Source organism: Harpia harpyja, chromosome 6 (genome assembly GCF_026419915.1).
Source record: "Harpia harpyja isolate bHarHar1 chromosome 6, bHarHar1 primary haplotype, whole genome shotgun sequence".
Lineage (NCBI taxonomy): Eukaryota > Metazoa > Chordata > Aves > Accipitriformes > Accipitridae > Harpia > Harpia harpyja.
This window is the reverse complement of record NC_068945.1, coordinates 18480914-18506224: the sequence shown is the minus strand read 5'-3', so window position 1 is coordinate 18506224 and position 25311 is coordinate 18480914. Positions and strand designations below refer to the sequence as shown.

At 45.7% G+C, this 25311-nt stretch overlaps 2 protein-coding genes and 1 long non-coding RNA gene across 11 annotated transcripts in view; 1 reads left to right on the top strand and 2 right to left on the bottom strand.

The window, feature by feature from the left end:
- The window catches only part of AMN1 (antagonist of mitotic exit network 1 homolog), a 35828-nt gene extending 32416 nt beyond the window's left edge, over window positions 1-3412 (top strand). For all 7 annotated transcript variants that reach the window (XM_052790659.1, XM_052790664.1, XM_052790660.1 and 4 more), the window contains one exon: window positions 530-3412. In XM_052790659.1, coding sequence (XP_052646619.1) covers window positions 530-603 — 74 coding nt within the window. In that variant the 3' untranslated portion in view covers window positions 604-3412. The remainder of the gene's footprint in view (window positions 1-529) is intronic.
- A 1797-nt stretch (window positions 3413-5209) lies between these two features.
- Window positions 5210-13309, bottom strand: ETFBKMT (electron transfer flavoprotein subunit beta lysine methyltransferase). Of its 3 annotated transcripts, none has more exons than XM_052790657.1 (4): window positions 13284-13309; window positions 10061-10501; window positions 6855-6985; window positions 5210-6127 (listed from the first exon to the last, which is right to left on the bottom strand). In XM_052790657.1, exons 2-4 carry the CDS (start codon window positions 10378-10380, stop codon window positions 5763-5765), a joined length of 816 nt encoding a protein of 271 aa, XP_052646617.1. In that variant the 5' UTR covers window positions 10381-10501; window positions 13284-13309; the 3' UTR covers window positions 5210-5762. The 3 variants fall into 3 exon arrangements, with proteins under 3 accessions (XP_052646617.1, XP_052646615.1, XP_052646614.1); XM_052790655.1 differs by lacking the exon at window positions 13284-13309 and adding an exon at window positions 11602-12762; XM_052790654.1 differs by lacking the exon at window positions 13284-13309 and having other exon boundaries at window positions 10061-11022.
- A 5607-nt stretch (window positions 13310-18916) lies between these two features.
- LOC128143441 (uncharacterized) lies at window positions 18917-22439 on the bottom strand. Its single transcript, XR_008235754.1, has 3 exons — window positions 22384-22439; window positions 21943-22030; window positions 18917-19414 (listed from the first exon to the last, which is right to left on the bottom strand). It is a non-coding gene; the product is annotated as an uncharacterized LOC128143441 (long non-coding RNA).
- Window positions 22440-25311: the final 2872 nt, after the last annotated feature.

The following is a 25311-nucleotide window of genomic DNA, read 5'->3' as shown; positions in this document are numbered from 1 at the left end:
ATATAGTAACTTACTAGATAAAACAATAATCAGACACTGAGATTTTCAAAGCAAGGCGAGAGTTTTGCTTTGAAACATGGCAACCTTCAGATACGGATTTTTTTTCTTTCCCATTTTCCTCTCCTCAACATGCTGATGAAGACCCAGAGTTGATGATAAGACTTCAGAAAAATACGTTAGCATCTTAAACCCCTACTCTTTTCCAAAAGTACAGAACAGCGTCCATTCAAGAAACAGTGGAATGGAGTAGGACTGGTCAGCCTGAAAAAAAACCAAACTTAAGAGAGTAACATCTATCTTGGGTTTTTAAGTTCAGTTGGTTGGTTGGCGATGCTTTACAGTTATGTGATTAGAGAAAGAACCAAGTGGGTTTGAATTACTACAGGTATATCTGAAGTGTGATATTGTAATAGCAAGACAAACATAAATGCAGGTACATAATTGAACTATTTTGCTGTTTACCTAATTTCTAAACACCACCTATATATATTCTGAATGAATAACAAGAAATTCCTTGGTTCTTTTGCAGATCGTTCCCGAGATGTTTTAGAGCAGCTAGTCATATCAAACAAAATCAAGCAAGTAACATGGACTGTTTACTGATTATCTATCATGTACATATGAGTGTAAAGTTTACAGATGGAAGACCTCTTTCAGAAAACAAGCACCTTGGAGAAATAGCTGGTGACTTTTGTACCACCAGATTGCTTCCCTACTTGTTCCCACCACAGGTCTCCACTGTCATTCCAGTCCTTGCCTGTGAGTCTGGGCTTCCCCATTGTCTCTACTTAGAGCCCTGCCTGTCTTTGCATTGCTGATCATACCTCATTAAGAGGAAAGTTAAACTATAATTAATGTTACACTGTCATCGCTCAGCCTCCTTGAAATATCAGATTTGGTTACTACATAGCATCTTTTAGCATCTTAGCTACATATACAAACCCAGTTTAAGTAAGTCTGTGTTATGAGTTTGTAGTCTGAGGGGGTAGTTGCAACTAAAAGTACCAAGCCCAAACATAGTATTAACGCTTACGCAGAAGTGTCTGTGAAGTTAGGACTTTAATCTGACAAAAGTCAACAGACAGAACTGGTGAATGGAGGTGACATTAACAGCAATGCAAATGTATTTTAAGTAGTAACAAGCAATCTCCTTTCACCATGTACTTTTGCTAGGTCTGGAAGAAAAACCACGGATACCTTTCTTTTGATGTTACTGATGCTGCATGTTTCTGTTTTTATTTACCATCAAGTACTTCCTGGATTTTTACACATCTGGAAGTACAGTCTGTGAACATGTAAACATAAACTTGCTTTGAAATTGTTGTAACTTAACAAATTTCAGAGTAGTAGCTATGACCAATTAAAAGAATCTTGTATATGGGCAAATACTTACTTGCTTTGGCTTTTGCCAATTTTTCATGCCATTTCCTGCATGAAAATCCTTTTAGGGAACAAAACATTGGTCCTCATAAGCATAGCTGTGAGTCAGATAGGACCAAATTTAGTGTCTGAGTACATGAATCTCAGGGTGGTAGAGTTCAGCAGAGTATGTGTTCTGCTGTATGTGAAAAAGAAAAAAAAATTTAGAAGTGTAGAATGAGTTTATTACATAATGGAGCAGTGGTCTCATCACAATTATAAGCCATGTTCATTGGCTTTCTTGAAACAGCATAACCTCTAGTAAGACTTCTATGATTTCTACATTAAACTTTAAAAAACGCTAGCAATTTTAACATTATACAGGGCAGGTAGCACACTATGTTGATACCCTGCATCTGGAAGTAGCACGGTTTAGCTAGGGTGGTCTTACATGGATCTGATGACACTTAGAATCCGATGAGTTTAGGCAACCATAAGGAATGTTTACTTTATAATTTAACACTTGTCATAGCCACACTCATTTTAAGTGTTGCAGAAACAAACCAGTTGTCTAATCTATTTAAAGTTCAGGTCAAATTGCATGGAAGATAATAATATATGTTGCATCCAGTAATATTAAAGGATATTATGATGTCTGACAATAATCTCTGTTCTTCTGTTGATTATATGGTTTATGGAAGAGCAAGTCCATTTATAAAACTTGCTTAAGTGTAACTGAAGGCATAATTTTCAAACTCCAGTGCCTAAATCCCTAACTCTTGTTCTGTGCAGTACCATGGCTCTGCCCAGTGGTGAATGTGTTCCTGTGACATCTATAGGTGTAGCTGCACCAACACAAACTATTCCTGCAAACAGGAGAAGTTGGTTTTGCTACATTAGCAACTAGCATCTGAAGGCTGTAATTGCAGCAAATAACTTGGACCAGATAGAGGTCTAAGAACCTAATCTACCATGATTTATTCCCTTTTTTGGCTAAAGAGTAGTTTATTTTTTCGCCCTGTGGAATCCCTGGTATCAATCAGACCCATCATTCCTTTGAACACTTGGACATGAGTTGGCAATAAATTTGTTTTGCACTGTTTTTCATATTGATCCATCTAGCTGATTAGGCAGCAGCAATGACATGCTTAGTAATCGTGTCAGGTAAGTAAAGCATAAGGATCAGGCTGCCAGCCCTGGTTTCAGGAAGGGTGCCACAAAAAGAGTAAGTAGAATTGTAAGCTAACTCAAGTGGGAGAGGGCCTCAGGAGGTTTCTAGTCTAACTTCCTGCCCAAAGCAAGACCAGCTCCGAGCAACGACCAGCTTAGTCAGGGCTTTATCCAGCCAAGTCTTGAAAAACTGAAGGTGACAGAGCCTTTACAACCTTTTGAGGCAACTTGTTCCACTGCTTGACAGTATTAATGGTGGAAAATTTTTTCCTTTTATCCTGTTTGACCTTACTTTGTTGCAACTTACACCCTTTCTTGCTGGAAGAGCCTGGTTGTCAGCCCGACAACCTCCTCATAGGTATGGGCAGGCTGCTCATAGGTCCTTTGAAGCCTTCTCTTTTCCAAGCTGAACAAGCCCAGTTCCTTCAGTCTGTTACTGTAAGATATGTTAACTGTAACATAGCACGGTGATGGTCACCAGACTCTCATCTCAAGTGCTACATCCAGAAAGAAAATTGTAAATGAAGATAATGTAAAGCAGCTAAAGGTGGAAGACCACCAACACCTGTAACAGCAAAAGATACTTAAAAAAAATTCCATCTGTGGGACTGTGCTACTGCTAACCTCACTGGCAAAGTTGTCCTTTTTCCCCTTCCTGATGTAACCTTGGATTTGTCATGTTGAAGGCAAATGCAGCTTATACTGTGTTCTTAAATGTGCATGTAGATGTACCATCTTCTCCCATAGCCTCTTCTAAACGTGTAACTTAGTGGTATATTCTCACCTTGTGCTTAAAAATCTGTACAATGCTGCAATGAATTAACGCTGTATTTTTAGGTTTGAAAGTTTAATGTAAGTCACGTTAAATCCTTCCCTATCTTGAGTCTGTTCTCTTATGTGTTTATTACTAGCATAACTCTACTAGAGTATTTTTTGATTCAGGTTAAATCAGTCATTTGTGAGAGACTAACAAGTTAATGTCTCAAACACTGTGGTGGGGCAAGTTCTGCGTAACGACGAACTCTGGCTAACAATGAACCCTGCATGAACCGCAGGTGAGAAGCTGATGGAGGGTGTGCTGGAGGGTGCACAGTTCCCTGCTCCGATACGCTGAGCGGGGCAGCTCACCAGATATGGCCAAAGGTCAAAGAAGGCTTATGCCTGCAGGGATGGAGAAGTTACTCCCCAAACAACCCCAAGCCCACCGACCCATTTCTTGAAGGTTCTGAAGGTACAAACCGCGCATGGCACCTAATTAGGCTAATGAGTTCAAGTGCCTGCCTGAAGGAGGGGCAAGAAGACTATGTGCACACCCTCCGGAACTGAACATCTAGACTGGCTGGACCAATGCTGGACACAGGACTGGTGACATCTTTATCTTCTTTTCCTCTCTTCTCTCTTTCTCTCTCCTTTTTTACAATCCCTGCACCTCATTCCTTTAGAGATAAGACTGTTGACCAAGTCTGGGACTAGGATTGGATCCAGCTGCCCCTGGGTTCCTCTCTGAGGAGGAGTCTAGAAAGCAAGGGGCTCCGCTCTGAACCTCGTGACTCAACAGGAGGGATTGCCTTCTTCCCTGAATTGGTATGTATATGGTTACCACGGGTTACGCAGTTCACTGATGTAGTTTCATGCCCGTTCCTGTTCTGAGAAAACACGTCACCTGCTATTACACCTTCCAAGGTCAGGCTCCTTCTGCCATAAATAAAATGTTTAACCTATCGTTTGGTGTTGTTTCACCTTAATTTAGCCTGAGGGAATTCCAAACTCACCATGACCCCTCCCTGGTCTGTCCAGCCCAGGTTGTGACATCATTTTCAACAAATGTTTACAAGCACTGGGTGAAGTGGGAGAAGAATGTAATGTGTGCACTTACCACTTCATATTCTGTATCGTTTGGATATTGCTACTGTTGTAAATTGTTGGGTGAGCACTGCAGAATATTCACACATTGTTCTGAAGATTTAAGTTTGTAAATCTTCCGTTTGGATAGTTCGGAAAACTTGTTAAATTGTATTTTACAACTATGTACATCTCAATGTGCTCCTAAACCTCCTTTTTCATAAACATGGTTTTCGGAGTGAGTACCCCATACTTTTTCAAGTTTATAAGCTTCCACCACGTCAGCTGGTATTTGGATAGTTGTAGGTGCGTTGTGTTCCATTCTGCAATTAGTTCCCCATCACTGTTCAATAGCTAACTGCTAAAGGTGATAGCTCCTGCAAGACTGCTCTGAAAACACTGGTTTCTTCTTCAAATCGCTGCATTTACAGCCTCTTAACTGTGGATCAAGTTTTCCTTCCCCCCGCCCCCCTCCACCTTGCAGAGGTTTCTTCCTTGGCAGATGTAGCTAAGTGATTCTGGAGGTTGTTGTCCAGCATCTCCTCAGGAGAAAAAAAATTATATCCAACTTTTATTCCCTGTTTTTATTCAGGTAACTTCTGTTCAGAACCATCATGGAAGGATTTCTTCATCCCTCACCAGCTTCCTGTAGTGACAGATTACCTTTTTTACCCTGCAAAGCTAGAGAATGTAGATCACTTGACCCTATTCTCTAGGGGATAAAGTTAGCCTATAGCTATTACTATTTAGTCACTTTCCACTTGGTAAAAACGTTGGCTAGAGTTCAAGAAGCATATTTTAGATTTGTGTGCAACTCCTAAATAATCACGCTGGCAGCTTCAAGGAAGAATAAATTTTTATTATAGAGAGGAAGGGGGAAGATTCAATTTAGTTACTTTGACGTTCAGAAGAGATATCCAGAAAAAGAGCAAGGCACTTTAAGTTGAGCATAGTATGAGCTAATAATCTAGTGGAGAGTTTTATGAAGGACAGCAATAATTTTCTCTGTAAATAAGCTGCAAAAGTCTGCGAAAGCAGTGCAGTAATCTTTCAGCCATCGCCTTCTCCCCACAGCAGTATGCTCGATGTCCAAAACATTTCACAATAGTGTTAAGAGAGCAAGACATGAATACACATGAAAAACATCAAGCATGCAAACTCTTACATGTAACTTGTCTTTGGATTTGCACTTGAGCGCAGGGCCCTTTGAATAGTTTGCACGTAGTTTTTACCTCAAATGGAGCGAAAGCCTCTGAGTATGTCTGAAATCAGTACAGTGAAGGTAATCTACTTTGCATCAACAGATACGTTCCGTGTTTAATTCCCACTTTCATTTTACATACTTACAAAAAAGCCAACCAAGTGAGACAAAATTCATTACAAAACCAGCTTCAACAGTTTTCTAAGCTATTTGAGGGCTGGTAACTCCAGACGATACTTGATGTTAATCCATTGTTTTCTTGTCTAGTATACTCTGGAAGTGAATATTCTATAACTTTGTGCAATTGACTGTGAATGCTGTGGCTTAAAAACTGATGCCTGCCAGGGTCACCAATCAGCACTTCAGTTTGCTGTATCCTGATGCATTTCCTCAGCCAGTGATGCAGACCATCAGCAAGTTGTTCATCATAAAACATATCTCCTAGAACAATCAGGTCCCAGTTGCCAGCCTCTGAATTAATGATGTTCTTAATGGTGATGGGGAAGGGGTTCAGGTGGTTCAGTTCACAGTTCAAGATCATTGCCATTCCTGCAACTGAAGAAAAGCCAAACAAAAGTTACATTTTAGGATTCTGCCATTCAGCCCCCTTACACGTTTCCTTGACACATCTTTCAGTTTCATCTCTGAAATATTTTTGTTTATCCTTTCTAGGGACTTCCACAGTTTTTGTTATGTGTCAAAATCTGGCATAAAGTGATGGAATTTTATCCTCATTGCACCATGACACAGGAGAGAACTATTCCTGGAATAGATACCAATGGAAACCAATCACAGAATCAAACCAGAATATCCAACTGCCTTAATCTATGGATATACTTCCTCCCTAACCAATGAGTAATTAAATTATGAATAAGCTGAATTCATAAGTCAATTAGGGGAAAACAAAGTCTGGGGGGGAAAAAGGCAAAATCTAGGCCCTCACATATGAAAGTGCAGGAAAATGCTATGGTCCTACAGAGAAGCCAATTTGCTGCCTGCGCTTGGAGTTCTCTTCCAAACCAGCCATGGTGGTGTATAGGCAACACTTGATAGAAACTTTGCTGTTTGTTCATTCCAGGGAGCTATGGAGATACACTCAGTGCAGGAAAGGCTGGTACAACCCAGCTTCTAATACTGGCAAAAAGCATTCATCTTTTTAGTATTCTTAGAACTATGTTGGGAACCTGAATTGCACCCAAATGGAGCAAAGAAAAGTCAATGTTAAATGTGCTTTAAAAAAATAATAAATATCTTTACACAGAGATGAAAAAAAAGGCCTTACTAGGGTCAATGTCATTAGCAAGGACTTGTGATGCACCACTCATCACAGCAGCTATTGCTGTTGCTCCACATCCACTTCCAAGATCCAAAACCGATCGTCCTTTAACAACCCGTGGATTATCTAAAATATACCTGAAAAGAAAAACTGTTAAAGCAATGAACAAGATTATGCAGATTTGTCAGTTTTGCATTACACTATGTAAGAGTTCTTCTCATACATGTAATGAAGCATGGTATCTTAAAAACACTATTCCACATATGCAGCTGGTACATAGCTCCTTATTTGTCTCTGCTGATATAAAAATCAAGAACCACCATCTTTCTCCCTTACTCCTCCCCCACCCCCCAAATGGAAAGAAATCCAGCCAAGTAAGCAACATTTTATTTCAATCAGCTCCTTCCCTGACAGGTGAGCTTATCTAATAACTGGATACAAACTGCAAGGTGACTAAAATGCTTGGCATCAGAAACAGGAAAGTAAACTGTTGGTAAGGATTTGTAGAAATGAAAAGCAATCTGACTGAAGAAATATGAAAATGCATTTGCAGTGAATATTGTGCCCCTCAAAAGACAAGGCCTACCCATTGCCCTAAAATACTGCTTATGCAACTGCTTGGAAGAAGAGGAATTTCTCCTCTTTCTTTTCCTGAGCCATGCAGACACAGATGCAAATACTGCTAGTCTGCTTAATGTTGCTCCTGAGTAGCAACAGGAAAATGAGAACAGAGCAGTGGTGAGCAGAAAGAGTATCTTCATCTAGTTGCTGACACCTGCCAAGAGGAATCAGCGAGCAAAAACCTCTAGGCTGGAAAGGAAGAAGAAGTGACAGAAAGCAAGCAGCAGTTATCGTTAAACACTACAAATCATATAGCTGTTACTGAGGGTTCAGAACTCCAACAATTGCCTTGAAATTCAATCTTCTGCAAAGGGGAAGGCCCTAAGTGACAGGGGGAGGAGCCCTAGGTGACATAAATTACTGCAAATTGCCATAAATTTACTACCATTTACTACTAACTATCTGTTAAAGTAGAAACAGGAAAGGATTCTACATTTGTGTTGTCTTCTGTCATGGAGGGTGATGGCTGACTCTTCACGCAGGGCTACTGGTAAGCACAGCTTTTGCAGGTGGATTCCACTGCAGGGAACTGTAATGGAAATGTTAAGATTGGTGTAAATGGCCAACGGATGGATGGGAATGCCTGGGCCTAGAAGCACTAGCAGGAATGGCACAAGGAGGCCTAATAAGAGTGTCAAGTGTTGATGGCACCTAGACCCCAGCACATCTGTATACAGATTCCCAGGAGCCCAGACTGGGAGAACAAAAGACAACCTACCCTCAAATTAAACAGTTCGAGCCATTACAAGACGATAGCAGGAAGGTCGAGACCAGGACTGAAGATGCAAAATACCCAGATCAGAAACCCAGGAGACATGAGGAGGACCTGACATCCCATGCCTCTTGTCCTACATGTCATCACAAGGAATCCTACCAGACAGCATGGGCATGCGCAGCTTGGTGCTTTTGAGTATGTGGTTATGAATCCGGTCAGTGCAACTAGCTCAGTTTTAATGAAAATCACCTTCTCCTATGAGGTCTGGCACCGTTACCCTAATGTTGCAGCATTATTTGCTACTTTGAAGATCTACAGATGCTCTCTTTCCTGAGGGCACCCAGGCAGGACATTTGTACAGAGGCTCAGCAGCTCTGCTGTTTGGCAGCAGTCCCCCCGAGGCTGTCATGCCTCTGAGGACAGCCCCTAGTTTACCAACGGGGCAGAGGATACGGGTGGGACCTCCACGTAAAGTGCTCCGTTTCCCCTTTCTAGGGGCTATGCTTGGATTTGCAATGACTTTCCAGCAGTAACTTCTTGTGTAGAGCATGATCCAGCCTAATGCTGCAAGTGCCTTGTTTCCAGCTGAGTGGTACTCCAGTTACCGCTAATGACTGGGGTGACTTAGGACAGCTGGAACCGACTGTTTCCCCTGGCACACGCACAGGGCTGCTGTTGGAGACTGCTGTCTGCCGTGCTGGGTTAATGAGGTATCTTTGGTTACACTAAGAGGAATAGCTTGAAATAGGAGACTCCTGATCTTGTGGAAATGCCAACTGTGAAATGAACAGAGTTACGGAAGCAGGATGTTTTCATGCTCCCTTTTTCTTTTTACTTTTCCAGATTATGCAGCTAATTTCTGACATTCCCAATACATCAAAACAAGTGCATAAACAATAAGTCAATAAAGTGGTGAAATGACAGTTAATTATTATTGCTACCAAAATATCGGGGCATATGAATCATACAGTAACAAAATGTAGAGATTACCTTGCCTAATTTAATTATGCAATGTTTAGGAGCACTCTAGTTCATCTACATGGCAGGCTAATCAACTCGCAATTTAACTGTTAAGTCTCATCTTTTTCCTGGTCAAAAACGCCTTCCCATTTATGCTTTCTTGCAGAAAAACAGCAAAGCCCCAATTCAGGTCCTTCCCTTTCATCTATGTAGGGAATGTCTGACAGCTTGTTCTTTGCTGTAACAATTATGAACTTTTTCTGCTGTTCAAAGTAAGAGATTTGATTTTACAGGATAAAAGAACTCTAAATAATTCCTGGGAATCAGGAACGTTAAAGACATTTTGACAGTAAGTGGCCAAAATAAAAATGTGGCTTCTGATGTGACTAAGAGAGAGCCACAATAAAGCTTGACAATAAGACTGCTGAAATCCTAAATGAGCGATTCAGGCTAACCAGCACTCCAAGTGCATCAGCATAAACCTACTATTCTCAACAGACCAGACACACATCCACACTCCTGTCTGTCTCCTACAAAAAAACCCCCATGTGTTATGACAAAACAGCAATCCTCCTGTTTGGAGCGACAGTGAGTGATAAAATTAAACACCTCGCTAGGTTTTGATGGCAACTGCACAGATCCAAATTCAGCCCCGTTGTCAACACATGCATTGCCACTGAAGACAACAGATTTCAACTTAAGAGCCGTAAGTTATTCTGTATACAGCAGGTGCTGAAACTTCACTGCTAACCAGCAGAGATTTTGTCTCTTCCTGTATAGGCAGAGAGCAGTATGGATATGCACTCTCATACAAGGCAAATACACATCGTTAGGAATCACTACAAACAGCGCCAGGTCTGACATTCTGGCCTGCAGCAGGCTGGACTTATCAACTCTGGTGATGCATGCTGCGTACCTGGAGAGGGCTTGGCCTCCTGGCCAGTAAATTGCCCAGAACGGGTCCCCGTAAGGCCACAGGTCAGGTTTTTCCCTCCAGAACCTGCAGCGAGGGGTGAGGAGGCGCAGTCGTATCTCTGGCGTGAGGTGCCCGCTGCTGGTGACCTCCGTGTTCTCCTCCAAAAACGCTCTCACCTCGGGGTCCAGAGACTTGCTGGCGCTCCAATGGCAGCAGCGCTTCCAGCGCAGAGAGGGGCCTCCCCTCCTACTCCTCCAAGCCTTGGCAAAGGTGTTCTGCCTGCCCAAGAGGAGGAGCCACTTCCAGCTGCGGAAGGCCATGTCTCCCCAAGGACAAACCCCAGGAGAGCTCGGAGCAAGGCTTATCTGAAGCAGGTGATGAGGCAGAAAGCTTGAAACAAACTCACAGGATGTTGTTTTTCATAGTGATGGATGACAATTCCTGAAAGGAGAACAACGCTACATAAGTGATGTTTCTTCAGTAACTTCAAGGCTATACACCACCAGGGCTTTAGAAAGAAGAGGTTGACACGCGGTTGTGTGACCATGAATGCTTGCCTTGCCCCTGCCCAAAGAGCCCCTGAAGTCCGAAAGAAGTGGTATTTAAGAAAGAAGCTATCAAGAGACCCATTCAGGAGAGTGCTATAAACATATCCAGTGAGAAACAACCAGTTAGCTGGATAGCTGATAGAGCTAAAAGTTAAATGTGCAGCCTTTTAACATCTCCTTCCCTCTGCCTTGAAGATAAACACAGAGCAATCTACTCACATTTAAGGTTCTTCCATTGAATCTTAACATTTTGTAGTAGGGCTCTGGCATTGCAGGGCAAAGCAAAGGTTACCAGTAGGTTGTTTCAGAGATGCCATTAATTACAAGTTTTATAATGGTGATGAGTCTTTTATATGAAAGCATCTTTTTAAAGGCAAACAATTAAAGGATGTCCTCAAAAGACTTTCCTCTTTCTCCCTCAGATTTGTGAGGCCGCCAGCTCCAAAATGAAAAAAAAAAAGATTTTTAAAAAAAGTCCCCAAGAACTGATCTTAATCAGAATACTCCCAATTTGTTGCATTTCAGTCTGTATTTTAAAGGATCAGTTAGTCTTATGGTGCAATAGTCTCATGTGGATGCTCTCGGCTGTAGAAGAAAGTAGACCTCCATCACTGTAGCCCACTCCCTGTGAGGGAACTACATAAACATGTTCCAAGCTGTCTAAAGAGAGAGAAACTGAATCCAACACCTTTAAAAGAAATTAAGTTTTTAAAAGGTGAGACATTCAGACTGGATGAGCTCACACTCAGAGGCCTTCTGACACCACTCAAGGCCAGTTTTCAGGTCACAAGCAGTAAAGAAAAGGAGAATGGAATATTGGTACGTCAGAGTTTAGACTCATTAAAGAATCAGGAGAATGGAGAGTGGAAAGCCACAGCACTCAGCTGACAGGCGAACGAAGAGCCTCTCAGCGCTTCATCACCACACTCTCCTCACCCACCATGTCTTGCTGACCCTGGGTCTTTCTTACACTGATCCTGCGAGTATACTTACCAAGCAGTGGCCTGAAGAGAGAGCAACTGTTTTCCTGCCTTCCTGGTCAAATCTCCTCCTTCATCCATCCTTTAATATTTCCGTATCTCTTTTCCTTCCTCATCTTGCTCTCTAATTTCTTTTCAATAACTCGGACTGACTTGCTTCAGGGCACGGCTTTCGAACCTCCCCCTAAACTGATGACCAGAGCAGCATTTAAGGCCTGTGCTTCCACAACAGCAAGACTGCAAGTACGAACAGATACAAGAGAAACCGCACTCTCTATTTTGTGATTGTTTTCTCCCTTCTGCAGTGGTTTTCATGAAAAAGCAGAATGATGCATGAAGAAAATCAACTTCAGCCCACCCCTGCCAATTTTTCACAACAGAAGAATTATGGCCAGCTTTGCCATCTACAGCTGTGCAGGTTGTCCTTAAAAAAACTAGACAAAGGGCCAACAGGAAAAATATGCTAATAAAACAAAGTCTTAACACTTTATATAGAATTTCATTACTTCAGTTTTTCTTTACTTGTATCTTTAGTAGAAGTTTGTATGTGTTTAGTGGTATTTTTGTTGTGTGCTGGCCTCTGCTTCAGGTACTGGGTTTAGGTTGATGGCTTACTAAAATGTTAAGCTGTGAACTTCCCTCCTGTTACGCTTGGCTATTTAGGCTGATAGTCCAGTTAAGTCTTTTGTTTAAATCATTGGCTAAAGGCTTTGTATTTTTATTACAAATAAATACATGTGACCGAACGTTTTGCACTTCTCCACATTTGAGAATGCCATTCAGCAGTGTCTGTGTAATTAATGAATGTAATTAATGAATGCCTTCCTTCTTGAAGGCAGAGCTATATAATCCTTATCTGCCTAAGGGAAGCATGAAGTTAACGGAAACCAATCAGAAATATAAATCTTGTCAGCTAATGCCATATGCTGGTTTTTCCCCATGAATTGCTGCAAATTAGCAGGACTGAGATTCGGTAGCATACATTTTGCATCGCCTGTCATGATGGTTACTCTTTTTAAATCAATTGTCGGTAGAGAAATATCTGCCAAGAGTTCTGTGTTCAAAATGTCAAACTGAGCTTAAGCATTTAGCGCTGGAAGGCATCAGGATAGGTATCCTTGCGTTTGACACTCCTAGTCTTCCCACCTTACGGGAATAAAGCCAGTGGGCGACTAGAACTTGGAAAAGGGGACAAACCCAAGCAAAACCCAAAAAAACCCCCAAACCCAAAACAACAACAAAAAATCCCCAAACCCCAACCCAAAAAACCACAACCGATTCTCGTGCGATTTAAGCTCTTTCTTTCGAAAGCAGCAGGTGCCTTTCCCAGCATAACCGCACCGACCCCGCGCTTCCCCTCGGCAGAAGCCAGACCGAACGGCGGCCGACGGCTGCCCGCTCCAGCGCGGGAGGCAAACTCCGCGCCGTCACCCACCCCTGCGGCCCCAGCGCTGCCGCCGCCTCCACCCACACACCCCCGGCTTCTCACCCCGGGCCGGGCACCCCTCCGGGGGGCGCGCACAGCCCCAGCGGCGCGACGCCAAGGGCGAGGCCGCCACCGAGGCCGCCGCCGCCGCCGCCTGGGCCGTCCCACCCCGCGCAGGCCCGGCCGCGCCGCTCGGAGGGCCCGGCCGCGGCCGCGCCGCCGCCCGCCGGGGCAGGACCGGGGCCGGGGAGCGCCCGGCCCACACCTACCTGCTCCCGGCCGCCGCCGCCGCCGCCGCCGCCGCCGCCGCCGCCGCCGCCGCCGCCGCCGCTCCGCCCCGCTGCGCGGGGGCCGGGCCGGGCCGGGCCCGGGAGGGCCGCGCTCTCCGCCCGCCCTTAAAGCGGCAGCGCCGCGGCCCCGGCTCCGGTGCCGGTCCCGGCAGCTTCGGCCCCGGGGAGCCTTCGCTGGTGCTCGGGGTCGTTGTTTTCCGTACCGCGGCGCTTCGGGGCAGCGGCCTGGGCCTGCCCCTCTCTAAATCCGGACCGCTGATCAGTGTCGTGTACTCGCTCTGCTCCTGCTTCTTTTCTAGCACTTTTAGAAGACCTGTGTCGGCGTAAACTAGCTCTGTGTTTTAGAATGTTAATAAAAATCCACACGGGAAGAGGAGTAATAACACATACCCGAATTTGACAGCAGTGAAAATGAGGGTTTGTTTTTTTTTTTTTCTTCCTTTGCACGTCGGATCAAGGCCACTGTCAAATCCGGCACGGCCTAACCAATGTATCCCAATCTCTTTGAAACAGCAACAGCTATTGCAAACAGGTGCCGGCCACCAAAAGACCCCCAGCCAGTGGTCTAGTGCCGGGTTTGTTCCTCAGGCAAGCTGAACCTGCCTTCCCCTCTGCGTGTTTCTCTTCCCCGCGCTCCAGCCTTCCCGTTAATATTTCCACTGCTCTAAAGACCCCCTCGCTTCTCCGCTCCCCAGACCCTCTCCGGCTGGGCAGGAGGGAGAGGCCTTCCCTCGCAGCACCGCGTTGTTGTTGTTGTTGTTGTTGCTCAGGAGGACGCAGCTCTGCTCCGGACAAACCCACAAACAAGCGGCGTTTCCCCCGAGGCCCCGAAGTGCGTTTGCACCGGGCAGCGACCGCGACTCGCCGGCGGCTGGACAAAGAACCGAACCCTCCTGCGTGCCCCCCTTCCCCGGCCACCGTCCTCCCCGCAGGGATGCCCCCGGCGGGGGGCCCAGGCGGGCCCGGGGCCAGGGCCGGTCCCCCCGCGGGTGCAGCCAGGCCAGGCCGGGGCCGGGGGCGGTTGCCGGGCTGGCCCCTGGCCGGCGCGCCGCCGCCATCCCGCGGCCGTGCTGCCCGCGGGGGCTGGGTTCGCTGCGGTATGAGCCGGCTCCAGCCGAGGGAGGCTGGGGAGAGAGATGCCTGCCGCTCTCCGACGGCCCCCACTCGGTCTCCGGTCCCACCCGGCGGGATTTAGGGAATACAAGCAGCTTCTGACAACGAGAGGGACAAACGTGGTTTTCTCTAGCTTCCCTGCGGGACAAAGTGTCCCAAATTCCTCACGCTGCGTTTTGAAAAGGCTCTTGTGCGTTGCCTGCGGTGATGATCCTAAGTCCTGCAGCACTTAGGGTGCCAGGTTTTTTAAAAATCAATCTGGCGATTGCGCAGCCTAAACCTGCGTCTGACCCAATCTCTGAGGTTATGAGGCCATCTAGTGATCTGCCGGCTTAGCACAATGAAAACGTGCTCTCCAGGGTGTGAAAGGTGCTTGTACGGCAGGACCTTTAAAGGTGGGTGATCCCCAGTGTCCCCAGGGAAGGTGGCCCCTCCATGCTGGGCTGCAGAGAGGCCGGGGTGGAGGCATGCGCTGGGCACGGCCCGGACCCAGACAGAAGCTGGTGTCCATCTACCACGTGAAAGAACCTGAAGTCCACGGACATGTTAAGCTATAGGGATACTCGCGTGCCTTTTACTTTTGTAAAGCAGGGCTCATGCTCAGTCTTTTTAGAAATGATCCCCAACCCCACCCCCCAATTTATATAAAGGTGTGGGCCTTTGTGGTTTAGGCTCAGGAAGGACATTATTTCTTGGAGCCCTTAGGGGAACCACGAAGTTTCAAAGGTCTTGAGTCCTTCAGCAGCTCTTGCTGGGCCTCTGCAAGGAGGGAGACATTGAAAACACTCATAACACCCAAACCTGTGCATAAAATGTGCAATTCAGGACACAGGTCTTTGTGCCCTCTAGATACTCACCACCATGCTAGGAATAAATAATTCCCTAATGTAACAGGAAAATCATTATCAACATTAGCTCAGGATGCCATGTAAGACATGGTAACAGCTTTAAGCATACTGACAGGTGATGATACACCTCTACCTTGCACATTTTGTTTTATGCTTGAGAAGTTTCTCAGAGAAATCTGGCAGGAAAAGTTTTTCACTTGGATCTTCAGCCTCTTTGATTGGGTATTTTAACAAACAACTTCTCAGGTCTAGTTTTTCTGAACTCCTGATATATGATATTACTCAGTAGCTATGTGAACCTCAGTGAAGCCACTGCTGTCTAATACAGACCAACATCACGCTGAGGCAGTTAAAAAAAAATGTTCCCTGGCTGCTCCCAGCTCAGGGATTGCTTAGGTGAAAAAGGAGGGGTGAAGTCCTTGCTTCCCAGTAACATTGGCTGGGATGTTAAAAACAGAAATCCACTCTTTCTTATTTAACTACAAATATTTAGTTATTATTGTATAGACTCCTAGCATGACATAAGAAAGCTCTGATACCAATGATAGCTGCCATCCCTCTTGTGAGGTCTAGGGGAACCACTTAGACTTTCAGGACATGCTTTGTGCTGATTACTTCAGCAAAGTATCAAAGCCTGTCCCCTGTGAGAAAAAAAATGTTTCATTTCCAAAGGCTTTTTGCTTTAGATGGTGACATCTTGAGAATTTTTGCTGCTCAAATGTATGGTATACTGTGCAGCCAACTACCATAACTGTGCTGGAATTTGCTCTGAGGACAAGGACATCTTTGATCACAACATAACATCGATTTGGCGCATCGTGGAGGAGTGCAACACTTGCAAAATGCAGTTGTAGAGTAGCACACGAGGGACTTCTGCATGTCTGTCGTGGTTTAACCCCAGCCAGCAACTAAACACCACGCAGCCGCTCACTCACTCCCCCCCACCCAGTGGGATGGGGGAGAAAATCGGGAGAAGAAGCAAAACCCGTGGGTTGAGATAAGAACGGTTTAATAGAACAGAAAAGAAGAAACTAATAATGATAATGATAACACTAATAAAATGACAACAGCAATAATGAAAGGATTGGAATGTACAAATGATACGCAGTGCAATTGCTCACCACCCGCCGACCGACACCCAGCCAGTCCCCCGAGCGGCGAATCCCTGCCCCCCACTTCCCCGTTTCTGTACTGGATGGGACGTCACATGGTATGGAATACACCGTTGGCCAGTTTGGGTCAGGTGCCCTGGCTGTGTCCTGTGCCAACTTCTTGTGCCCCTCCAGCTTTCTCACTGGCTGGGCATGAGAAGCTGAAAAATCCTTGACATTAGTCTAAACACTACTGAGCAACAACTGAAAACATCAGTGTTATCAACATTCTTCGCTCTGAACTCAAAACATAGCACTGTACCAGCTACTAGGAAGACAGTTAACTCTATCCCAGCTGAAACCAGGACAATGTCCAAGGGAATTAGCAGATTACTGGCTGATGATACAACTGCCCAAGTCTCTGGGGAAATCTTGTTTGAGCCAATTAACAACAAAGAAATGGAACTGCACAAGGACAGAGAGAAGGGAAAGGCAGTGAGGACCTTCACATTAACCAGCCCACGACTCATGAATTTTCACAGATAGATAGAAAGATTTAACTCAAAGGAACGCAGGCCTGTGGTTTGGCAGCCAGGTGATCACCCCAGTTCATTCCTTCTTTTCTAGCTGTTACAGCCCCAGTTTCCAGAACTCTTTTTTTGCAAGGCCAGCTGCCACAGTTTGCTGCAGTGATAGGGCCTCAGTGCGATTGTACAGAAGGGAAGATGGATGGATTCAGAGCACTGTTGATTTGTAAAAAGCATCCCAACAACTCAATATCATAGTCAGGGTTTTTGCACATCAGGATCAATTTATGTTACCCAGAGGCTGTGAGAGCAAGTCATTATCAAAATGTAGCTGACACATTAGCTAGTAGGTAAGGTAAAATTGAAGATGAGAGCTCTGGCTAGGTAAGGGAGAGGCAATTCAATTATTCTGTTGTGCCTTCAGCTACAATCCACACTTACTCATTTCAGAATCACGGTACATCTTTTGCAGCTGAAGAATAGATATCCTAACATAATAAAAATCACACATTACCTGTAATACGTCCCGAAAGCATTAGATGTGTTTTTCATAGGATTACCTTTCCTCGCTGCCTTGCCAGCTGCATTAGGTTAGGAGCAGGAAAGAGCAGCAGCTGGCAGAGATAAAGTCATCAAGTACCTTTTGGCAGTGAATGCAAGAAGGAGAATCTGCAAGGTGCGGCTTTTTTGGGGGGTGGAGGTGGGGTGATGAAATGAACAGAAGCTGTATTAATCTGACCCTTGTGCCACTGCAGAGTTAGTGTTACTGACATGAGGAGTCTCTACAAGAGCCTTGATAGTAAGACCAAGAGGTTGAAAACTATCATCTCTGAGCTCATTCTTGATTTTGTCTTTTGTCCGTGTGTGTAATTAAAGCATGCTTGGCCTTAGCTGGCTGGTTATGTTCATGCACAGTCAGACATGGGAGCATTTTAGTAGCATAGATGAAGACTGGAAAGACATGCAGCATCAAATGGTTTGTGCTTCTCTCTGGTGTGTTTGGATACTTGTTTTGATGTTAAAACTAAAGGGTACATATTTTCAAGCCCTGTTTTTGAACAGGTGAAGTCTCCTTGAACTAGTGGGCCTTTGACTCCCATGTGTCCCTTAGAGTAATGACGCTTGGGCTCCTAAGTTTCAGGTCCAGCAATATTTTGTGCCAATCAGCTAGCATGAGTGAAACCTCACTGTGGAGGAAAATGAGACAGAAAGCAGTCCAGCCTGATTAATGTATTTGTAGCTAATGAACATGTCCAGAGACGTGTCCTATAAAAACAGGTGCTCTGGTGGTTTTAGTTGCATAGCAAGAAGACTGCAGCACAGGCAGCAACAAAGAGGAAGCAGCCACCACGCTGGCATAGCCGCTTCTGGTGATACAACTACCTGTATGAGCACGCTGAAAGAGGTAGTGGTGGTGGGCAGTTTGCAGTGGGCTTTTTTCGTAGCTCCCTTCGGTTTTCCGCAAACTGAACTATCCCTGTTGTACTCTTTGTACTGTTGGGATGCTACTGTGGTCATCTGTAATAGCTTTCTGGATGCCAGTGTCCTGTCTTGGGTGGCCAGGGGTCTGGGGTCACGGCGGTCTGCAGGAAGCTTTTGGATATCCCCAAGGTCTGGGCCAGCTCTGGAGCCAGCCCAAGGTGGGACACAGGCGCAGGGGGAAGAAGGAAGCACTGGGAATAGAGCCAAGCAATGGCTGTGCCTGGTGTTACAGCATTTATTTGGGGTTTTTTTGTTGTTGTTGTTTTGGGTTTTTTCTGTGTTTTCCTGCAAAGCCTTGAGAGAGGAAGATGGTAGAAGTTGAGTGAAAAGGGCAGCCAGGGAAAGGGTCTGCTTAGGCACTATGAAGCCTCTCCAGTCTGGTCTCCAGAAAGCCCGTAGCTGCCTAAGTTTTCCTGAATGAAACAAAGACATCCTCCATGTCCTCGTCCCTACTGACCTCCTGTGACAGGAAAATCCATCCTACCTGCCTTCCCCGCATGGCTTTGTCCCACATCCCCTCCACGTGTGATGTACCAAGGGCGATACACAAGTCTCATGAATTCAGTGTATTTATTAGACCTTAGCTTTTCCCAGACAGGCAGAAATAATGATGTCAAACAACAGTGCTAAGCCAACATTTAGTCTGGAGCATGAGACCATGACCACAGGTTAGGGCCCTAATGCAAGTGATGCTTCCCAAGCTTAGCTCTCTTTGTTGCCAGGTAGGCTGGATTCACTACTGTGTTTAAACCTATGACTAATTCCTTCTCTTCAGGCAGAGTAATTGCTCCAGCTTGCTCCAGAAACAGCGCCTGAAGCTGTAGTACCTATGGTCATCTGATGTCAAGGATCATGCTAACAGCCATTGGTGCCAGGGATAAGGTAAGCAAATCAAGTTTTCAAGGAGCTGCATCAGTTAAGAGCAGCTGGTTGATTTTGTAATTCAAATTTCTTAGTTTCCTGCTGCTGCTCAGAGCCTGGCACTAGCTGAACTCTTCCTTTTGCCTTCCACATGGTAGTCTGCCAAACATTTGGACTCTTCCAGGGACCTGGGGACAGAGGAAATGATGGAGATCTGAGACAGACAAGACAGACAGGTGGTGCTTACTCTCTAGAGCTCCTAGAGGAAGCTGTTTGCCAAGGACCTGATACAATACGCCTCGTCTTTTGGCTGATATTTGCTATTGCGTCTTGGGAGGGTTTCAGGGTCCTCAGGCAACTTAGTTGTGAGTCAGGGTTATGCTATGTCAGGACCTCTGCTCTTCACTATTTTGCACTAGTATCCAGAGGACATGGAAAACAAGTGATACCACTGCAAGGATGCCCAGAGGGATGGAAACGCAGCTCTCCTGCAACACCAGCCAGGTCCCTCACATGATGAACAGGCTGGAGCTTAAATTCAATGTGACTGAGGACAGAATAGCTACTGTTTATACACATGGAGGCATGGGAAAGTCACAAGGGGCTGGAAAAGGCCTCAGTCTTTGGACCTCTTATCAATTTTCAGTGGTATCCTACAAAGTCTTAGTTCCACTGGCTTTCCCATCCATACTTATGCAGGATACGCTCCAAAGGGGCATTTGGCACACCTCTTCTTTAGGATACGTGCAACTTTGTCACTTTTGTATCAACAGGTTTCAGATACGGACCTGACCAGATCCATGGTTGGACTTGATGATCTTAAAGGTCTTTTCCAGCCTAAATGATTCTATAGGGTTTGTTTACAGAACAACTTAAACTGCCATTAGCCCATATATAATGTCTTTGTGCATTTGAAGCTTCTCCAGGCTTGGCGTGTCGGCAATGCGCTGCAATTTCCTTCACCGCAGCAGAGGACACGGTGCAGCAACACTCGAATGGCTCGTTGGGAGCAGGTTTGCTTCTAGCTGGACCTGTTACCCACAGGGCTGGGCAGGTTGCACATGGAGCTGCTTGGATGCTTCCTTGTTGCAGCCCCAGGGCTCCTAATAGGGAAGGCAGCCCAAGAAACCCCCAATATCATGCTGTGTGATCTTGCATCTTGGATTTTATCAGCTGAGGTGTCAAGCTTCATGCAAGCAGCTGCATCCAGCTCTAGCAGAAGCAGCAGTGTTGCTGTGACCCTGCAGCACAGCTCTTTGGCTGCTGCACCATGAACTGGTGCTGGGGGAACCAGGGCGGGAGCATCTGCAGGCAGGCTAATCCTCAGTCTGAATAAATGGCCCAAGAATAACAGAGCAGAGAGGCTCTGTCATCTTCCAAACCAGAAAGTAAGCACTTCTACAACTGAAATTGGCACATCTCGGCTGTATGTTCTGGGTGTCAGGGCCTTGAGGGCACTAATGGGTCTTACTGGCCCTGCCCACTCCCTGGGGCTCCCCCCACCCTGCCCACAGCCCAGGACCCTATTTCAGCACCCCTGGGGCTGTTGGTCTCTACCCCAGCAATGTCACAGCAGGGCTGGTCTCCAGCTCCCCACAGCCCTGCTCGTCCATGGGCCCCACTAAGCCATCCCCCTCCCCACAGCCATCCCAGAGCTGTGTTCTCAGCCAGGTTCCCCTCACTGGGCCTGATCCTGGCCCCCACCCATGGGCTGGCATCAGAGTCAGAGCAGCTGGACATGCTGACAGTGCCAGGCACCAAAGATCACTGCTGCTCTCTTGCCTTCACCCCTGCCTGGTAGAGCTGAGCGCCAGGAAGCTGATGGCTTTGATTTAGCCTGGGAAATACTTTTTACTGGGATTTCCCAGTAATAGTTGTATTTCAGCCTGGAGGGAGGTGCTGAGCTAGCCCATCGCCACATCAGACAGTGTCAAATGCTCCCATCCCCAAAGGATGTGCTTGATGGGAACTGCTGGAGTTGCTCAGCATGGATCCAGGCTTAAATAAGTTGTGGCTATTGGTTTGCAAGGAAGTCGCTAAGAAACACGATCCTCAAGGAGAAGTTAACTGCTTTGATCTCTCTCCTTCTGTTCAAAGTGAGCTCAGAGCCGATTTCCAGTAAAGTGAGAGCACAGTAAGCTAATGCAGAAAAGCTACAATCTAGCTGTTGTCAGTAGTAAGTCTCCTAAGCAGCAAGTACTTCAAGGCAATGTGCTGTCATCAGGCATGAAGAATAAGTGACAGAGAGATATGGCTGAACCTATGGACATAAATGTTTAGACTTCTGCTAAAAATGCTAGTAAGGAAATTGAAACAGACCCTTTAGTGCTTCGATTAGCAAGAACTGCTTTTAGATTCATAATGTAACATTGCTGCAATGATGTGAACACGTATGATAACAGAGCATGCAGCAAAGCAGCAGTCCTTGCTAAATGACAAAACAATTCATGATGCATATTCATTGCAGGAAATACTTTTCATCTGTCCTTGATCTCGTGTTGTATATTGGCTATGGATTTGGTGGATTTGGATTTCTTTAGCATGCCCTTGGGCTTTCAAGTGTGCTAGGATGCATTGTAATGTAGATGCAGGGTGTCTGGCACTTCTTACTGAATGAGGCTTCAAAGGGAAGTTGGGAAATTGAAATCAGGGAAGTTGAAATCAGACTCTAATTACACTTGTACAGAGGCCAAAGGCATTTTGACAAAGAGCTTACCTGCTGTTCATGGACAGATTTTGTCCAGAGCACATGAAAATGTAGGGTTGGTTCACGCTCCCACTGGTATCTGCAGATATGGGACTGCCTGATTTTTGGAAACCGAGATAAAGGAAAACAATATTTGTGACTAGGCTTTGAACACAATGCTATTACTCAGGTAGATGTGACAGCGTGAGCGCATCTTTTCTGGAAGCTTTCCCAGCACCAGAGATCAGCTAACTGGGAGCACAGACCACTGGCACAGCTGTGCCCGAACCCCTGCCACCGCATACAATATTGCTGTGGGCATGTAGTCCAAGCAGCTCGCCAGGATCTCCTCTTGCCTTTCTCCTTGCCACAGTATGTACCTATGAAGCTCTAGTGTTTTTAAAAGAAAGGCCACAGCCCTTTCCTTATGCTTTATGTGGGCTGGTATATTATGTCACAAGACTCTTTTACCTCCTTGGGTTTTTCCCGAGCAGACAGATTGTAAGGTGCCAGGATCCTGGAGCACTGAAAACTGGAGTTTAGAGGCAGGGAAACAAACATCCTCAGCAGAGAGCAAAAATTATTTCAAAATGAAGAACACAGGTTTGCTGTCCACACCAAATACCTGCCTCATCTCAGGCCTGGTGTGAAAGGCATCTGTCAGCAGATGATGTCGTTGGGATGCGTGGTCTGGAAGGACTCGGCATTGGGGCCGCTGCCTGTGTAGAGGTCCATCTGCCTCCCGGTGCGATGCCATCGGGGCCAGCTTTGGGAACAATAGAGCTTTGTGCCTGGCAGATGTTTGGGCAGAGGAGAAGCAGTATTTGCTTTCTTTTCCTGAGGGCAGTTGAAGCACAGGGAGTGCACTGACCTGATTTCGAAGAGGCTGATGCTTCTGCAAGTCAGTCTGTAAGCAATTTGGCCAAGGTCATGCAGCGAGTGAGTGATGCTGTCAGAGATGGATGGAAATCTCTGTGTGGGTGCTTTAGCTTTATGGTCCCAGCACACCACCTCCATTAGTGTGTGACACGCTAGTGATTTATCCAAGCAGCGTACTTTGCTGATTAGGTTTTATCTCTGTAGCGGCTGGAACAGTCTGTGTGTCTCCTACATCCAAAGAGCAGAAGGCGTACCTCACTGAGCAAAATATGGTCTTTGACCTCAGGGTCTTGGCACTGAATCATACAAAAGGTAGTGGTTGCATATGCTCCTTCTCCTGACTTCATGGGAGTGGGGGGGAGGAAAGCCTACCTAATCGGTTGTTTGGCAGGAAGAGGGGCACCTCACAAGCTCAGTATAAAATCACAGGCAGAAGTGGAGTGAAATGGCAGAAGTCACCACAGATTTTTGCCGTTCTGTGCCACTGAACACTTGGTGAGGAAAGGGCAGGGTGGCAAAGGACACGAACCTCCAGAAACCGGGCATGGCAACTGCGGGGTTTGCCTTGGAGTTGTTTCTGAGGCAGTGTTCAAAGTCCGTGTGCCCTATCTGCCTGGGGTGTCATTGCCACTTCACCCCCGGGATCTGAACCCCTAAGAAGGCTGATTCAGGCCGGGGGGAGGTTTGAAACGCAGGAGAGGAGGCCAGCCCTGGAGAGGAGGTGCCTCAGCAGAGCGTTGAGCTGCATGCTGTGAAGCCTGGCTTACAGCACAAGGACCACGCGAATGATGAAAGGCAACGTAGTTCCATCTTTGCCCATGTTTTTAGGATCTGTTTTCTGATGGTGAACTGGATGCACTCACCAAGGAGGCAGACAAGGCTACAGATTTTTTGTGAAGTAAGCAGCAGGAACACAGGGCCAGTCCTGGCAGGGAGGGGGGAAGAAGGTGCAATTAACTGTTAAATCATTTCAGTTGCCTTGTGAAACCTCTCCCTCAAGGATCCTCTCTGAAAGCGGATAAGAGCAGAATGTATCTATATGTGTTTGCAATGCAAGGGCAAGTGTATCATGGATGTACATAAAATGAATAAAATGCAATGAGCTACAACAGGGAATTAGAGATTTTTAAACCTTTAAATTTTAAATCACTGAAGCTTCAGAGATCCTATGGCAGAGATGCAGGAAAAGTAGTCATCTTTTACTTTGTTATCTATAATTCTGCTGTATGAATAATAATTACACAATGTGACAGAGGAAAGCCGTGTGCTTTTATTCAAGCTTAATCTTTATAGATATGAGGCCAGTATAGAAGATGAGCTACTTGCTTTAATGGTATTATAATTTGATTTAATATTAGAATATGTGCCTGCAGTATCTGCTCTCTAAGCAACAATGAAGTGCGCTGGAGGAAATGTTCTTTGCTTTATGCCTTATGGCTAGTGATCTGGTTTATTTTGTTTTAAACCCTAAGGCAGCCAATACCTTTCCAATGGTTTAAGTAGTCTTCTTGCAGAGAATAAGAATTGCTTCCTTTATGAACCCTGCTATAAAATCTTCTGCTGCTGTTGTTTTTCTTCCCACTTCTGCTATATGATCTTCTCTGCTTTGTGCCAGAATGACTTCAATTTCAGTCTTACAGTCCATCCTTTTCCCATCCTTATCCCATTTTTTTCAGCTGACTATTCACACTTAGCTTCTTGTGAAGCAGCACTGTGAACTGCTTGACTGAAAGTCAGCCAAAAGTAGAAAACTTCTTCTGAGTGTTACAGACATTTGTATTGCATCTTCGTGGTTTTCCCTCTCTTCCACCCTACAGGATCTCATGACCCTATAGATATTAGAGCAAAACAGGAGAGGCTTTCAATGGAAAATCAATGTGGCTTGGCAGCTGGTGAAAGATCTTCTACAGGGAACTGTAGGGCTGTGTGAAGGAGTTGAGCAATCCATCACCAGCAGCACGATTTCCAATTCATTGAAGAACGCTGAAGAAAATAAAAAGTGAAGCAAGAGCGTCACAGCAAGGAGAAGGGATCTAACCTTTAACTAGCAGGCTTTTTCCACCTCTCTGAAGCATAGGGCATTGGCTCCTTGCAGAATTAGGACAAATTGCTTGACGGGCCTGTAGTCTGATCTTTTATGGCAGATCCTAAGGGCAGGGGGGGCTGACACGCTTGTTAGCATTTGACCCAGTTTAAACTAACAGGTTCTGCGAAACAAAAGCTCGCTGAGAGGTTAAGGAGAGGGAAAGCTGAACCAACTTGATATTGATAGAAATATTCACTGCAACTGAAGATACAAGTACCTGAGGAAGAAGAACAAATCCACCAAGCCAAAAGCCTTCCCTTGCTGTGTTGCACCACTGGCAATCCAGCTGGTGATGGGACAAAGCTGTTGTCACAGGAGAGCAGATCAAAGCAAAAGGTTCCAGGCAGATCTGGTCTATGCTAGTAAGTTTTTCTGTGCTCATCCCACTCTGAATCCTACCTTATCCCTGTTCCTTGGAGGAACACGTAAGAAGC